The 12,272-nt window shown below is 41.5% G+C and overlaps 2 protein-coding genes across 6 annotated transcripts in view; one reads left to right on the top strand and one right to left on the bottom strand.

The window, feature by feature from the left end:
- Positions 1 to 5,808, top strand: part of Dnah7 (dynein, axonemal, heavy chain 7) — a 305,667-nt gene extending 299,859 nt beyond the window's left edge. For all 3 annotated transcript variants that reach the window (XM_039084571.2, XM_039084570.2, NM_001419550.1), the window contains one exon: positions 5,494 to 5,808. In XM_039084571.2, coding sequence (XP_038940499.1) covers positions 5,494 to 5,700 — 207 coding nt within the window. In that variant the 3' untranslated portion in view covers positions 5,701 to 5,808. The remainder of the gene's footprint in view (positions 1 to 5,493) is intronic.
- Positions 5,809 to 5,891: 83 nt separating this feature from the next.
- Slc39a10 (solute carrier family 39 member 10) overlaps positions 5,892 to 12,272 on the bottom strand; it is a 123,474-nt gene continuing 117,093 nt past the window's right edge. For all 3 annotated transcript variants that reach the window (XM_063267375.1, XM_006244936.5, NM_001108796.2), the window contains 2 exons: positions 10,842 to 11,032; positions 5,892 to 8,523 (listed from right to left, as the gene is read on the bottom strand). In XM_063267375.1, the coding sequence (XP_063123445.1) occupies positions 8,365 to 8,523; positions 10,842 to 11,032 (350 nt within the window). In that variant the 3' untranslated portion in view covers positions 5,892 to 8,364. The remainder of the gene's footprint in view (positions 8,524 to 10,841; positions 11,033 to 12,272) is intronic.

Genomic DNA, 12,272 nt, shown 5'->3' with positions numbered 1-12,272 from the left:
CTTGGCTCGTTTCTGGAGCAGTCCTCCCAAGTGGGAATTGCGAGACCTCAGACTTGCTTCTTTTGCTTCGGGTTTCATTGGCTATTCGAGTCATCTGGGCTTCCACAGGAACAGGATTTTTCTGGTTCCATGAAGAATTAACACCAGTATGTCAGTGAGCTTTGTATTTGATTGACAGACCTCATCTCAGAAAATAAATTGAAATTGTAATTGAGATTCTAGACATTAACCTCAGACATAAACACACATGAAGACACAGGTGCTCCTGTACATACATGTATTGTACAAATATATAACGCACATGAAAAGAAGAGGGAGGAAAGTACTCCCAAACAACATACAAAAGTGAAGAAAAATTTGAAGTTAGAATTCCTAATCACTCAGGCTCAGGTACCCTAAACGGCAATAAACACAGATGGCTCAAGGAGAGTCCATTTTTTAGTGGTGTAGCCCCTGATAAGTTGCCCATTTTCAGTAAATAACTCCCCACTCCTGCTCATATAAGCAACCACAAGCTCAGTGGGTTGAAAAGTAAGAATGTCATGGGAAGAGGGGCTGGTTGGAAAGAAAGGCTTTACCACGGATGAGAGGGGTCACTGGAAGGGCATGGAAGGGCATAAAGACCAAATTCAGTGTCCAGTATATTAAATCATAAGGACTTTAAAAAATAAAAAAAAAAAGAAACATAAAAAAGGAAATGGAAGAACAAAGACCAAGGTGTAATTAAAAGCTAGGGGGCCGAGGTAAGACTAGGAAATAATTGGTTGTTGTGCACTAAATTAGACAGGAGCAAAACAGCTGTGCGGTACCACTGCACAGATACACACTGTGGTCTTACTTATTTCTAGAGCATTTGGGTACAATGTACTGTAAATAAAGAATCCATTTACCTACTGTGTGGATTGACTCTGATTTTTCTGTGTAGATGCTTCATTTGGATGACTGTTCATTGGTGAGCATGGGATACTGACATTCTCTGCTATTGTTATATTGGAGCCCATTCTCCATTTTTGTCTAGTGGCATTGTTTTATAAAATTGATTACTGATATTTTATGCATAAATATTTATAAATATTGATGAATTGATTCCTTGATTGCTATGCAATGATCTTTGTCTCTTTGAATTTTCTTAGTCTTAAAGTCTACTTTGTTATATTTAACTACTCATTCTTGGTTTGGGATTTCATTTGTTTGGGGTATCATTTTCCACCCTTTTATTCCGGTCTGTGTGTCTTTATGGTTGAGCTGAGTTTCTTGTGGGCAGGATATTTTGGGTCTTGTTTTTAATCCATCCAAAAATTTGTATCAATTTACTGAAAAATTAAGGCCATGGTCATTCTGGATATGCTTGTCATGGTTTCTGTTTTCTTCTGTTTAGGGCATTGTTTAATTCTTGCTTCCCTGTTTATATTTATCTCTGTGGTTTGATGATTTATTGTATCAACACTTTCTTGTAGCTTTCTCAATTGTGTACCTACTCTTCTAGTAGAATTTATACTTTCTGTGCTCATGATGATAGTTTCTGTTTGTTTACTTCTGGATATGGAGTTCTCTTAAAAGCATCTTTAGTAAGGTTGTTTTTGTGCTCATAAATGACGTTTGTTTGTTTGTTTGTTTATTCTTGTTTACTGATGTAGAGGTAGTGGGACCTGGGAGAATAGAGCTGATCAGTGAGGTGGACTAAAGTCTGATGCAACAGCCAACTTTATTCAGAGCATCAGACAATTCATACTCTGAGGATTAAGGAGGGTCCCAATAGTAAAGTTTATAATCACAAGGGCAAGCCTCCCATGGCAAAAACATGTTTACCCATAGAGCTGTGTAAACAAATAACTCTTGTCTTATTTTCTTGGAATTTTCTCACAAGCACTCAGAATTCTCCTTACAGGAAGGACTTCTTCTTGGACTATGTTCCAGTAATTCTAAAGGACAACTTTGCTGGATACAGATAGCTTGAATAGCAATCATTTTCTTTCAAAACTCAAAGATGTTATTCTATGTCCCTCTGGTCTATAGGCTTTCTACTGAGAATTTGTAGGTAGTCTACTAGGGCTGCCCTTCAGTGTGATTTGGTGCTTTCCTCTTGAAAGTTTCAAAACTATCTCTGGTTGATGAGATGGCTTCATGGGTAAGAGTTCTGGCTGTGAAAGCAAGAAAACCCAAGTTCAAGTATGATTACCTATGTAAAGTCACAGGTACAGCACACACCTGCAACCATGTTAGGGGATGGAGACAGACATCTTGGAGCTTGCCAGCCAGCCATCACTGAGCTTCAAGGCCAAATGACAGACCTTGTTTCAAAAACCGAGGGGGAACATAATAGAGGAAAATGTCTAACATCCTTTGACACCTCTGGATATACATAGCTGAGTATATGGGTACATAACACATGTCCCCCATGCTTACTTCATACTGTACTTTTGGCATGTTGACTATAATGTGTAATGTGCAGTGTTAGAATCTAAGACCTCCCATCTATACAGAAATCTGCTCTTATTTTTCTGTGACCTTAGTCTTTCTTCTTCTTCTTCTTCAAGTATGTTAATTAGGCAGGCATTTGATCTTTTAGTAGTGCTACAAAGATCTGTAGTCTTTTCATTCTGTCTTGATCTTTTTCATGACTATACTATTCTTAAAAATCAATATTCTTAGTATAACTGCTTAAGCTGGTCTGATTTGGAGACTTGCACTTACATTTTCTTCGACTTTTGAGAGAGACTCTGACTATGTAGCCCAGGCTGGCCTTGAACTCACTCTCACTCTTTCTGTGTTTGATGGGTTCCTCCTTCATATCTGCATTGTCTTCCTAATTTTTTTGTTCTTGAATCTCATTTGTCATTGAGTTTTTTTTTCTGTATAATATAGGGTTTCATATAGCTCAAGCTGGACTTGAACTCCACGCTGAAGGTGACCTTGAATTCCTGAATCTCCTACCTCCATCTTCCAAATGTTAGAGTTACAGGTCCACTGCCTCCATGCCTGACTTTGTGTGGTAGTGAGGATTGAATCTAGGGCTTTATGCATGCTAAGAAATCACTGTACAACTCTCCTAAACCCCACCCCCAACTCCCAGACCTCTCACTAAGCTTTTTGACAACCAGTTTTTAAATCTATCAGGTATTTCATCAACCCCAGTGTCTTTGGAATCTGTTACTAGGAAGTTATTTTTTTAGGAGATGTATTATTTTAAAATATTTGAAACTACTTCTTGTGTATGTGTTGAAATCTGTGCATCTCTGTGCATCTAGTGAATAGATTATCTCTATCACTTATATGGGATAGGCTTCTTAGAATATGACTTTCTTTTAAAGATGTGTATCAGGGTATTAGTTTACTATGCTATGCTGAGTTTGCTTTGTACTGGAGTACAATGTCCTTGTATCTTCTTTGACTGTAGTTATTAAGTCTTGGCAGAGTACGTGAGAGAGTCAGACCCTCTGTCTATGGATTACCCACGAGAGGGACACTAACAGTTTAGGCATGTGTGGAATAGGTAGCAAGAGTGAATGGAGTGCTCCCTATATGGCTCCTCCTATAGTGGGAGTGATGGAGTGCTCCCTGTATGGCTCCTCCTATAGTGGGAGTGATGGAGTGCTCCCTGTATGGCTCCTCCTATAGTGCTCATTATATGGTTCCTCTAATAATGGGAATACTGGTTTTCATCCAGAGGCAGGGCTTCTGAGGTACTGTTGATGCTGGCTGTTATTTGAATGGGCTCTAGTCTTGGCTGCTCCAACAACAGTGAAGGGTCTAAGCACTCTACAAGTAGTTATTTCACAGGGAGCACAGGAGTCAGCGTTCCTCCTACCCGCTGTGGTACTCGCCTTTCCCTGTGAGCAGTGTAAAGCAACCGATGCAGGGGCCCAGGACAAGTGCAGGGGGTGATTTATTTTTTGCTACTGCTTTGGGTATGTCTACCCAGCAGCAATCCCTTAGCGGGTTCTCACCTGTGCTTTCCTGGGGACAGATGAAGTATTTCTGTGGCTCTAGGAGCTATTCTTCCAGATTGTTCCAGCAATAGTATCCAGCAGTAATTGAGTATCAGTGGGTCATGGCTGGGGTCAGGCAAAATCCCTCTCCCAGGGCTCTCCCCGAAAGGAGAGCAGGGATATGTTGGCTGTGTACACTGAGAGGAGCTGGAAGTACTTTATTCTCTCCATTTCCCTTGAACTGTCACTGCAGGAAGGACCGCGCCTCTGGGGCAGGGCTACAGCTGGAGGCAAGGTGTGATTTGGCTGAAACAATGTTGGCTGGAGGAGGTGGAATATTTGTTGATTTGAGACATCACCTTTATACCCAGGTTCTTGTGGAGGGCCCCCTGGCCCCTCTCTACATGGCACCTGTTCGTCACCATGCAGTAGTAATCTCAGGTAGCCTGCTCAGAACACCTCCTGCTAAGCCAGGACGGTAAAGAATGGCTGCAAGGTTTGAGAGGAGACTGTGTGGAGGCTTTTGACCCTTAGAACAATCCAGGCCATCAGGCCCCTTCTCAGGGTAACTACTGACTATCGTGTCTCAGAGATGTGCTGGAGGACTTCAGGCAGCCTCTACCTCTTAGGCGCCTGGAAGTGCCTGGCAGCTTCCGTGCACGTACCAGACATTTGTTGGAAATGAGCCTATCCCAGAGCTTTGACACCGGGTGGCAGGTGGGCTGTTTCTCTTGCCTTGGGGCTGTCCCAGCTCTGGTTTCTACAGTGGTTTTGTGTTCTGATACTGGATCTCAGTGTTTTCCCAAAGTTACTCAACTCTACCTATAGCGTGACAGTCTTGGTTTAGCTCTTGTAGAGGAGCAGGTAGATTGCTAGGCCTCTATTGAACCATCCTGCCTGGCTCACAGCTGTTAAACAGCAAATCATGCGTATTGTCCATTCACAGCAGGGAGCTGATTTAGTCACAGAACTGTTGCCAGAAAAAAAGGTCTCTTTGGAATTTATTGGTTTTAAATAAATAAGTCATATGACTCTGAGTATAAATAGTAGCGTCTCTCTTTTGACGCTATATGGAATTGTTACTAAATTGTTTTGTTACTAAAGGCACCCGAAATCACCCCCAGGGAAGAGGTGATGAACAGTTGGGTAATATGTTTTTAAGCAACTAGTGTCTTTACTATGGCACAATGCAGTATTTTATAAATTAACTATTTAACTGTAAAGACATTTTACATACAACCTGCTAAGAAACCTCCAAGTATGGGTTAGAATTAAATTCACTAGGAATACTTTCTTTATTGAAAAAGAGTAAAAGTAGTAACATTTCCCAGGCCTAGCCCAATTAACAAACTTAAACCAAATAGTATCTAACATATACCTGAGAGGGCAGCATGCCTCTAACATAGGTAAAGTGTTTTCATTTGTATACTGGTTCTGAGATAGTTAGGCATCTTTATAGTCGAGCCATCGTTTCCCTGTTGACAAACTCGGGGACTATCGCAGTCGCTAAAGCACATGCCAGTTAACAGCGCTAACTTAAAGAGGTGTTTGCGCTTTCTTCCAGATGTGGCTAAAGCCCTGTAAGAAGTCAGACATACCCAAACGACCAAGCTACGTTGCTCCACTGTATAAGACAAGTGAGAGGAGGGGCACGCTCTCCACCACTGGCCACTCCACAAATTTCGTGATTGCCATGATTCTTCCCTCTGACCAACCCAAGGAACACTGGATTGGACGGGGTGTGGCACTGCTATGTCAACTGAACTCATAATCCGAAGGTGGCATCGTCTCTTCCAACTTCTTGTTAGATTGAATAAAGCACAGTTTGCTGTTTAAATTTTGGTTTTGGCTTAAATAAACGTAATATTCTTAATTACAACTTTACTCTGGCCTCTTTTAAGTACCAAGAAAGATTCAAAGTTCTGAGATTCACCGTGTTCTGAGACTGAAAACACACCACACTTTCTTTCTGAATAACTTTATTTCGGGAGAGTTCCGTAAGCATTAGGAACATATATAAAATGACACACCACTGTTGACAATGAAAAAAAAACAGCATTTGATCACTTCCAGCTTTATAAATTTAAAAAAAAATGATTCAGTTACAACAACAAAAAATGTCTAGATATTTTAGCAAGTATCACCTTGCAGGACCATAATCACATTTAAGCCACTGACTTACTGTTAATGGAAAAGGTTCACACTGCATCTAGTTACTATAGTATTTCTAAGCATAATCACAGCTGATTGAATGCAATGTGATATACACCAAAATCCATATGGATGTCACATGGTGACAGCATTGTACAAGTAACATTGGTGACCTCCAACAGGCATATGTTAAAATTAGACTAGTCAAGCTAAGTGGAATGTTGGAGCCAAAAAGAAATGTAGTGGAATTGGGATTGTCTAGTGAGACCTGAAACTATACACGAGAATGATGTAAAAACTAAACACTGGTGGAACACTATCAAAATATTAGCAGCCACTGTTAAAGCCCTCCGAAACGACTAAGAAAATCTAGCACGTAAAGATAATACCGTCTGAGAATATAAAACTTTGTATACTGTAAGCATAACCGACCAGCTTTTTAAGTGAGGCATTTTAGAGTGGGAGTATGTTCCCGCTGTTATTTTAAATGAAGCAGATTTAATGCTGGAATGTACAATCCTCCTTGGGAATAAAACTCAAAAGTGAAGCATAAGCGTATCTTGGTTTTGAAAGCAAAATTTCCAAGTCACTTGAAGTCGACAGCACGGAGTGCACCAGCACCTTTCAGTGAGGCTGCTCAAACGGCCAACAATGAGGGGAAGTAAGGACTGCTGTAGGCTTGCCCAGTGCTGAAAGCCTGCGTACCAAAGTACTTAGTGCAAGGAGGGCTGGGGAGAGGCGACTGCTGTAAGAACGAACAGCCCTCGCTTAGAACACAACAGAGGAAAGAGGCAACTGCTGTAAGAACGAACAGCCCTCGCTTAGAACACAACAGAACTGGAGATTAGCCTCCAACACCTGCATGCATGCGCTACTCTTAATTTTTTGTTTTTGTCTGAAAAAAAAAATCAGAGTAAGAGGAAGAGAACTGGAGAAGGGACTGAATACAAATATTTAAAATGGAATGGACAAGTTTTGGCTCTTATGTATTTTTCCCAAGGAGTGTCCCAGCTGCCAAGCAGTTAAAATAGAGCTAGCTGCACACGGTTCCGACGTTTGCCTGCGTGAGGGAAGAGTGGGTGGTGCGGGATGTAAACAGAGCTATGCACATGACTAGTCTACACGCCGAGTCACGCTTCATACGGAACAGGACTTAGACGTCTTACACGTCACTGCACCAGTGGCGTAAGAGCAGGCACCCAAACACAGACCATTCCGGATCAGGCACCGACAGTGTATCTTGGCACAAAATGATAAAAGTGATTTTGGCTTAGTCATATACTCGGTACCAAAGCAGCTATGGTACCGGTGTAGTTACCATTTAGCCGACGTTTTATATACAGACTACAGGCATGGCGAGCTTGGATTTTACTACCAGCCACAGCATGTGCTCTGAGTTCCAATGCCAAACTGGTAAAGTAACTTGAACACCCAGAACTTAAAAATTTCCAATTAACCTAGTTAGTCCTAGGGAAATGGAATGCCACTTCTTTGATATTTCCGAGAGCAGTAATGTTAAGAAAAAGGTACTGACTCCATGCTCTGACTCACACCCCCCATAAAAACAAAGTTAAAAAGAAAACCCAACACCAAATATAGTATGCAAAGAACCATTATGACTCTTCGATTAAACTGAAGTTCACACATACAATCACAAATTTCAGTAGTTTAGGCCGCAAGTTTGAACACTATGCAAATATATACAAAAATAGTAACTCTAGATTCAAGAATAAGGGCTTTCCCCAATGCTAAATCCATACTCTAGTGCAGCCTGGGCTTCCCTCTAGTTCCTAAAGTCAACTTTATTCAGTTTCCAAGTTGTGTCAAGTTGATCCCTATTAGTCCCACATGTATATATGTAGCTGAATTAGAGGGCACTAAAATTCATTCTTAGCACGCACACAAAAATGTCTGCTCAAAGTCCATTTAAAATATTTTTAAAGTTTAAATGATTTTTTTTGGTTTAATTTCTATTTCTGCATAGCCACAGAAGTTTCTACTAATAAAAAGACTAGTGTTTTATATGATTCTCTCTTTTTTTAAAGTCTTAAACTTCTATCAATATTGGTACATGGAGTCCCATGTTCTGACTTTATCACAAACTTTTAAAAGACCCATCCATGCAGAGAAAACAGTCCTGAGCACCAGTCTTTTGTGGTTAGGCTCAAACCTACAGAACCTGTGGACAGTGCAGGCCACTGGATTCTCTGAGCGATGTGCATACAGTACAAGGGGCAGAGGCAAGCTGCACGGACATTCTCGGAATCGGCAGAGACCGGGATGGTCAGAACTGGATGTCAAACACGATTCTGTCTTCGTAGAGGGCGATAACCAGCATGAGGGCGAATCCAAACAGCAGTCCTAGATTCTGAAGAATGAACTGCCCAACTGGACAGAAGCCGTGCTCCTCGTGGTCGCCATCTCCATGCAGCATCTCTGGAAGCTGAAAGGAGAAACACATCTTAACAAAGATATTGAAAACATGCAAGGTTTACAGACTGGCAACTTTGATATCCAGTTCTAGTAAGCCTATTTTTATTACAGTGTTTCTATTCCTTTCCCTAAGTTTTGACTCTTACAAAAACTTTTCCTTCCGACTTCCCTTAATATCAGAGCATAAACAACATACAGAATGCTTCACAGGCCCGCCCTCTGGACGCCTGTCAGCAGCAGGGCTGAAACAACGCTGGGTCTCTGCCATTCAAAAGTTTTACCTGAATGTCACCTCAACTGTCATAACCCAACAAAGAGCTGATGAGTGCCCCCCGGTACACAGCACTTAGGACTATTCACAAAGATGTGGCTCTGGGGTACAGCCTACCTGGTATTCCTAAGGACCTTTGTTTGGTATGACCCTCTGTATCATGCAAATGCACACACGCACGCACACACAAAGAAGAGAGAATTATTTCCATCGTAGTTGCTAAATAGCACTGCCCAAAGTGCCCCAAACAGGCATTTCCACAGAGGCTCCTCAAGTAAAGCTCCTGTGTATTGCCAATACCTACCTGCCTGAATGGCTTCTGATGGCTTTGTGTAAGTAATCTATACTGTCAAGGCAGTGTAGCTAAAATAAAAATGTGGTCATGTTTTCTACTGCTGTAGCCCTGTCGGGGTTTTCTACAATTCAAATAACATGCTGTACCTGACAGTGTGTACACTATCACTTTAAAATGTTTAAGTTGTATTTCATTCACGTATGTTGTGTGAGAGTAATCGGTATGCACCCGGTACGGTGCACTTGTGGGGGTCAGAGGACAGCTTGCAGTAAGTAGCTGGGTCTTTCCTTCTACCTGAGAACTCAGGAGTTCAGGTCACCAGGCTTGGTGGCAAGTTCTGCTGAGTTCTCACTGGCCCTGGGTAGTATTCTTAAATAATTCATTTTTTGCTGATCAGAAAAAGTGTCATTTTGTGTTCATGTGCTAGAACATATATCCAGGCGGCTCGATTCCTTCTGTGTCAGCATCATAGTATGTCTGACAGAAATGCAGCCCTTGCAAAGAGCAGGCTTGTTCCTGCTAGCTGCCTACTGGACAGACGACTGTCTACTGAGTTATTTCTACACAATCCCTGGAGTAGAACTCACAGACACAGGGACTCTGTTACCGCTGGGCTGAGGACCTCATCTACCTGTTCCTCTTGTTCCCAATAAACTCTTCCATAGTTTTTAAAACTAAGCTCAGATTTCCTATTATTAAAAAACAGAACAAAACAATTTCCCTAATTCTCTTTTCAGTCAGCTTTTCTGCAGTTCCAAATAAAGTGTACAACTCTGACCTAAGCCGGGGAAGGGGCTAGGAAGAGCTGGGGAAGGAGTTCACAATATATTGCATAAATTATCAAACAATAAATAAAAGTGTTAATTAGCCCCCCACACACATTCTTACTGTAAAACCTTTCTTCTGATCCCCAGCTTCCTAGCAAAAGAATCAGACCACCTTCCTTGCTAGTGGCTGTCAACTGCATTTCCAGTGGCAGATGACAACTAATAATGATGACAATGTCTGTCCCCCTAGAGCCACCTCCTTGTGGGAGAGGAACTAAAGAAACTTGAGACATAAAGTCAAATACTCAGTGCTGCCAACGGATCAAGACCAAGTGCCAAGGACAGAGAGCACAGCAAGAATTAGGGGTTCCGCAGCGGAGGGGGGCAGATGTTCTGCCTGAGAAGGGAGGAAGCGAAGCAGGAGTTTCTCTCCTCAGGAAGGTGATCCATGGCACGGAGAGGAAATCACAGCACGGAGCCCACAGGACGGTGAAAGCCAGGCGGGTCAGTGTAGGGACTTAGGGATGCTGTTCTCATGCTGAACTCAAAGCTTTGCCGGGAAGGAGGTGAAAGTCTCACTTACTTAAACCTACAGAAACGGACAGCCCCACGAAACACTCTAACATGTGAGGTACTGCTGTAAAATGGGACGGTGCGACTGCTGTTGTAGCTTTAAAGTCTGTTGTGCACAGAGGAGGTCTCCTTTCTTCTTCACAACAAAGCAGTGAGTCTCGTTATACTGTAATCATACCTCTAAATCCTACCATTAGTTGAGTTGTGAGACAGTTGGTTAGAAATTTTCAGCATCTCCAAGAAATGATAAGGTAAACGCTTTTCCTAATTATTTAGATGTCACGGTCTTTAAAATTAGCCATCTTCTTTTAAAATGTTTTAAAGTATTCTTTCCAACCACTTCCTAATATGTCTTCCATTTCTGAAGATTACATTCCACTTGCGAGTTTAGTATAAAAGGAAAGTTACATAAAGCATCTTACCATATCCACCAAGGCCACGTAGAGGAACATGCCTGCCGTGATCGCGAAGATCCAGAGTGTGATGTTGTTGGCGTACTGACCGACAGCCGTGCCTATGAGCATTCCTATGTAAGCCATCATGGCAGACAGCAGGTTGTACACAATGGCTTGCTTTACGGTCATGCCTGCTTTCAGAAGAACTGCAAAATCACCTGCAAGTCAGATATCATGGGAGAGGTTATTTTTAAAAGCACAGGATTTGAAAGCATAACTTTGAGTGGGAAAAAAAACTATTTAAAAAATTAAGAATGCATTATAAAGGCACATCATTAACTCAGTAGAACAAAAGCTATAGGGGTGATGAATTGTTCTACATCCTATATGTGGTATAGTTACATAAGAATACATGCACATGAAGAGTCAAGCAACTGTCTATGCAAAGCCAATTACAAGGCCAGGTGGAGTGGCACACAGGTTTTAACACCTGGGATGCAGAAGCAGGAGCATCTCTGAGTTTGAGGTCACCTGATGGAGTTCCAAGACTGCTAGGGCTACAAAGAGAGACCCTGTCTCAAAAAAGAAACAAACAAACAAACAAACAAAACAAAACAAGAAACAAACCAAAAGCAAATAAAAATGAAAGGAGAAAATAAATATACCCATGCCCTTTTAAAAGTAACAATTCAAAGTTCATTTCTGCTCTTCAGTGGGAAATGGGCACAGTTAGAAGAGTGGTAATAGCTTCTTACATATATTTCATATATGCATGCATTAGGTTTTTCCCCAAGAAATAATAATAATAACAGCAACCCCTTAAGTAGAAAAACCCCAAAATGTAAGGAGAGGCAAGAGCTTTCCCCTTAGCTTCCATGCGTTTTATGACTGCCCCACCCAGCTCTAAGGAGCATCACACTGCTGCCAGGGGAGCAGACAGTTGTGCATAGGGGAAGAACCATAGGGCTATTTTGCTAGAGATCTAAGTACACACAAGTTTAACAGACAGCAACAAGAACAAGAAAAGAGAACAGAAAGAAGAAACCAAAAGAAAGGTGTTTTCTCTTCATCTAAGTTGGAACACTGGGAAAAGCAGTTATTGTTACCCAGAGAGATGCTGGCAGAACAGGCAAATGCTGCTGGCCTAAGACTCTTCAAGCTGAGGGATCCAAGGTGTACTTACTGTAACAGTGTACTTTGTTCTAGTTATTAAATATCCAGGCATCCAACCAAACAATAAACAGTATATGCAGGGTGTTATGTAGGCCACTGATAGGGCTCTGTTCTTAGGAAACTCTCATGGCTACAAAGTTTTCATCTATAGCAAATAAGATGTTAACAGAGAAACTGCTTCAAAGTGTTACTTCTCCATATTCTAATAAACTGCTATAAACTACAAAAAGCACTATCTTTCAATTATTCTATTCATTTGAAAATTAGAAGCTCTTCCAGTGTCTT

The sequence above is a fragment of the Rattus norvegicus genome, chromosome 9, assembly GCF_036323735.1.
Source record: "Rattus norvegicus strain BN/NHsdMcwi chromosome 9, GRCr8, whole genome shotgun sequence".
In the NCBI taxonomy this organism is placed as follows: Eukaryota; Metazoa; Chordata; class Mammalia; order Rodentia; family Muridae; genus Rattus; species Rattus norvegicus.
Note: the sequence above shows the minus strand (reverse complement) of the source record. Positions and strands in the feature narration are given on the sequence as shown.